The sequence below is a fragment of the Cenococcum geophilum genome (genome assembly GCF_001692895.1).
Source record: "Cenococcum geophilum 1.58 unplaced genomic scaffold K441scaffold_21, whole genome shotgun sequence".
Taxonomy (NCBI): domain Eukaryota; kingdom Fungi; phylum Ascomycota; class Dothideomycetes; order Gloniales; family Gloniaceae; genus Cenococcum; species Cenococcum geophilum.
This window is the reverse complement of record NW_027137579.1, coordinates 1,973,125-1,977,761: the sequence shown is the minus strand read 5'-3', so window position 1 is coordinate 1,977,761 and position 4,637 is coordinate 1,973,125. Positions and strand designations below refer to the sequence as shown.

Here is a 4,637-nt window from a genome sequence, read left to right as displayed (position 1 = left end):
GCAATCTTATCTATTAGAGCTTAACTAAGAGTAAGCGCGTTACCTAAAGTGTTTTAGCATTAGAGATATATAGAATAGTTAGCGGAGTTAATATAGTAATTGCAATTGGAACTACCCTAAAGATAATTATAGATTGACTTGAACGTCCTATTATCCCTACAATTATATACACCAATTTATTTTCCCTCTATAAGTGTTTAGTTAAGCTCGGTACCATAAAGGAGAAGCGCCTTATAATTAATATTATGGCACTTTAGCAATCCTATAAGCGTTAAGAACTCTTTAAGATTTAATAGATTAATAGCTAAGATAACCTAGCAGATGTAATAATAAAGGCGAACCTAAATAAGGCACTAGAGACGTTTGTTAATACAAATACTCTATATATACAAGTTAAAGGTTAGGTTAAAAGGGAGTCCCTAAAAATTTCTTAGTTACGTAAGGTCTTAAAATATCTAGAAACTTTAACCGGCGGTTAAAGTTGTCTAATTAGTTAGATTCTATAGACCCTAACTTAAACCAGCCAATTAGGATTTTCCATCCCCGGGATAGAAAATCGCTATTAGCTTACTTACCGCTAGCGCCTTAGCGGCCCTACTGACAAGATACCTACCTATAACTTATAAGTAAGAAAGCACCACGTGCTAAGAGGCAAATTTTGGGATAGCAAGACTTATATTATAATGGCAATAGTAAGTAAAGAGGATTAATTTTTATTCCGCTAGTTAAGCGGTATATATATATAGATGGCAACCATAAAAGAAGAGTTACTAGTGTTGGGAATAAAGGCAAATAGTTACTATATAAGGTATATTGCCGTCACATGTAGTAAGTTGCCATCACGTGCCGCCGCGGCACTAGTGTGGTAAGGAACCTTAAGTTCTTTACCCCTTTCTTTAAGAATATAAGAATAATAATTATTATACTATCTACGAACCGTAGCTACGTAATATCCCCTTATAAGTCTAATAGTAGTAACTTACTCTTTATTAAGCTAATTAAGTATAATCTAGTTTAGTAATTAGTCTTTAATCTTGCTAATAATTCAGTATATATATTCTTTAGTATTATTTTATATTATTAACATTTTAAAAAAGTTGTCTACCTTATAAACCCAATTATCCAGCTATTAGGCATTAGGTCTATAATAGAGTTCTAAACTATTAAAGACTTTAGCTAATTAGTTTATATCCTTTTTCTATTTACTATATAGATATCTTTTTAAGTCTTCTATACCTCTTTAGGTAGATACTAAGTAGCCCCTAAAAGGCCCTTAGCCTTAGCTGGGTTATAAAAGATTTTATCTAGCCTAGATTAAGCTTTACTAGATTTAAACCTACCCCTAAAGGTTTCTAATATATTTATTAGTGGCTCCTTCCTATATAGCTGTTAAGAGCCTTATAGCCGCTTCTTAATATCTATCTTAAAGAAAATTAGTTTAGGGCTCTTAACTTTCTAACCTTAGCCCTAGAGAAGCTTTAGCTATAAAGGTAGTATTAACACTAGTAGCTAGTATAGGTTTCCCTATAAAGCTTAAGTCTTAAATTAGTAATTAGGTTAGGTTATCTAAAGGAGTAAACCTACTTAGCTTATAAATAGTTTATATACCGCCGCTTTGCTAATTATAGGCTAGTAGTCTTTTAGGAGAGTTCTAGTTAGTTCTCTAGTTAGATATATTAGTATATTTCTCTAGAATTTCTAGCTTAGAGGAAGATCTTAAAGTTACTTTTAGCGCTTAATCTTCTAATTAGCCTAAGTAGGGCTAGAGGGGTTCTAGTTACTTTTTAGTAGTATTATAGCCGCTATAGAGGATGCCTGCGTTTTCCTTAGCACTGCTAGTAACTATAGGTATATAAGAGTTTTTAAGCTCCTAGCGCATCTAGATATTAGGGCTCGTTCAGCCGTCTTACCTAGAGGTTTATATTATTACAATCTCTCGCTATTAGAGGGACCTTTCTACTTTAATATAACGGCTTTCTATAAGGTATTTATGGAGTTTCTCTTTAGGTCGTCGCGAGATTTTTTAAGGGAGAATAGTAGGTATAAACAAAATATAGACAAATAATCTAGTTTTTAAACTAGCTGCCCTTCTAAATAGAGTAGGAAGGATTTAAATATAAGGGGACTTTGTAGATAGGGGGTTATAAGGGCACAATTATAGAATAGGATATTATTAGTAAAGTCTAAAGATAAAGGCCTTATATATACTAAAAGGGAGTAATAGATAGTAATTAGACCTAAGTAGTAAAAGTTATTAAGGTTAAATAAGTTACTATAGCTAGGTAATAGGAGGAAGTTTAGGGGTATTTTATAATACTATACTAAGTATTACTAACTCTTGGCTTTTAGAAGAAAGCCGGGCTTAGTAGGGGAGGATATAGTTCTTTTACGTGATTTCCTAATTGTGTAGGGTGTATTCTTGGCACAACAAATTTTGTTAACAACCGAGCCCCTAGATAGATCAATCAACCAACGCCTGGTACCACATAAGGAATGCTAAGATATCACGGGATCTGTAACTCATCGGGGATGATTTCTTTGCTGTGGGCGGGTTGGACCGCGACAAACTTCAACTTGTTCAATTACGAGGAACAATGTTACTCGAGCCTCGATATCAGGCACTTTATTCGAAGCAGTGGTGTCAGTGGTTAGGTTAAACCAATAGAAAAGGCTAACCTGTTAAAATTCTTAACCAGTTTACTAGCTTATATAGGCTTAGCATTTAATTGATTTAGTAGTTTTATATTGGTTTAACCGGTTAAATCACCAATTCGGTTGATTTGGTTAAGGGCCAAATTTCGTGACCTAACCTAACCGTTGACATGAAGTGACTTTAAGCTGACGTCTGCGTCTGTAGCTTCATTCACCGGTTATCGTAGTAAGCCATAGACTCACGCGAATATGTTTTCTGCATGGCATACTACTACTGTTAATTTGATTATCAATTTCTTAAATAAAAACCTTATAGTAACCCAACCAAATATCATCCTCCCAAACAAATGTTATCCTCCCAATGAAATGTAAATCTGTTTTACTACTTGCTGCGGAGATCGTGAGGAAGGACATCGGCATCATCTTCGGCAACCCTTTCTTGAATTCCAATGGCCCACTGCCCCATCGAATGACATGGGTTTAATCTACGACAAGAGCGTAGTCAGCGGAACCCGAACTCACGTGGTACGCGAGAGGAGACTGAGGGCACCGCGCTGCTCCATTCCCAGTAAACCATAACGACTGACAATTTTGGCACCATGCCCATTTGCCTTGGGTTCCTTGGGCCCCGCCTTGGGTCAGTAGCGTGTAATTGCCGCTGCCAGTATGTTCGTGCGTTCCTGTTCGAGGGCATGGTCCAAGAGATGGGTTACCTGCGAAGCTAAGCCCGTAGCATTTGTTGCACCACCGCCAATTGTCCTGTCCGCCGGTAGGATCGCCCTCTGTCAGAGTGTAATTGCCACTTCCAGCACTTATGTGGGCACCGCCGGCGGCGCAGGCTGTATGGCCGTCGAATGCTAGCAGTTGGCACTTGGAGCACCATCGCCACTGGTCCTGTCCACCAGCGGGATCTCCATTCCAAGATATGAAATAGTCACCGCTACCAGTATGGTCGTGGTCGCCACCTATCTGGCATGGCCCTGGAGTCGCATTCTCTGCAAACGCAAGGCCTTGACACTTGTTGCACCATTTCCACCCAGCCTGTCCGTGGGCCGAAGTATTGTAGCTAAGGCCATAGTTGCCACTGGCAGATACATCATGAACTCCACCTCCCGTGCATGGCCCGATCGTGTTACCGGTGAAAGATAGAACTTGACATTTCTTGCACCACTTCCAGCCCATCTGACCGCCAGACTGCATCAAGCTATAGTCTCCGCTCACCGAATGATTGTGTACACCCCCAGCAGGACAGACTGCTGTGCCTGCAAAGAAAAGGCATTGGCATTTGCTGCACCAACGCCAGTTACTCTGTGTCGAGGCAGCAGCAGGACCGGGTTTTGCGTCACTGGTAGAAGCCATGCTCCTTTTGAGTGTATGATAATTTACGAGTAGAGAACTAACTTGTGGGTTATTGTGGGTTATTGAAGGAAAGATCAGTTGCAGAACTGAAAATGCGAGGAGGACTCAGCTCTTGTTTAAATACCCCGCCATTCCTCAATAAATCCATCATCCTGGCTGTGTGAGAGTATGTCTAAGCACTAATTCGAAGAATTGGAGTCTAGTGGAAGACATATCTGCTGACATTCGACTCCACGATTCGACGATTTCTCAATGGCTCGGGTGTAGCTCAAGCCACTTGCGGGGTCACGACAAAGCAAACCTCGCGAACGCAGTCGGTGGCTGCTAGCCAAGGCCCAGTACCCATGCTGAAGCGTAAGAGTTACCTAGTATATTGATTGTATAGGACAGACACGCACCAGCGTGGTTTTCATTTTCAATATTGGCACTAATCAATATTAGCGAGTATTGGCGAGTACTGGATTTCCTCGGCTAACGCACGGTCTCACCTGACGCACGATTTTCCCGACCCCACTAAATCTATTTACAGTGGTGTTCACGGCTCGGCTGAGCGCCCGATCAGTCGCTGAGCCGCACGTGACGCATACAACCCCCGTCGACATTCGCGGGTATCGGAGGTCGGGGTT

General features: G+C 40.3%; 1 protein-coding gene across 1 annotated transcript; it reads right to left on the bottom strand.

Annotated features, from left to right (window-relative positions):
* Positions 1-2,912: 2,912 nt before the first annotated feature.
* K441DRAFT_659988 (uncharacterized protein) lies at positions 2,913-4,429 on the bottom strand. Its single transcript, XM_067648625.1, has one exon. It carries the CDS (start codon positions 4,009-4,011, stop codon positions 3,133-3,135), a length of 879 nt encoding a protein of 292 aa, XP_067504098.1. The 5' UTR covers positions 4,012-4,429; the 3' UTR covers positions 2,913-3,132.
* Between the last annotated feature and the right edge of the window lie 208 nt (positions 4,430-4,637).

What these genes read in the sequence shown, in the direction of transcription:
- K441DRAFT_659988 (XM_067648625.1), bottom strand. Translation starts at nt 4,011, where the DNA reads ATGGCTTCTACCAGTGACGCAAAACCCGGTCCTGCTGCTGCCTCGACA.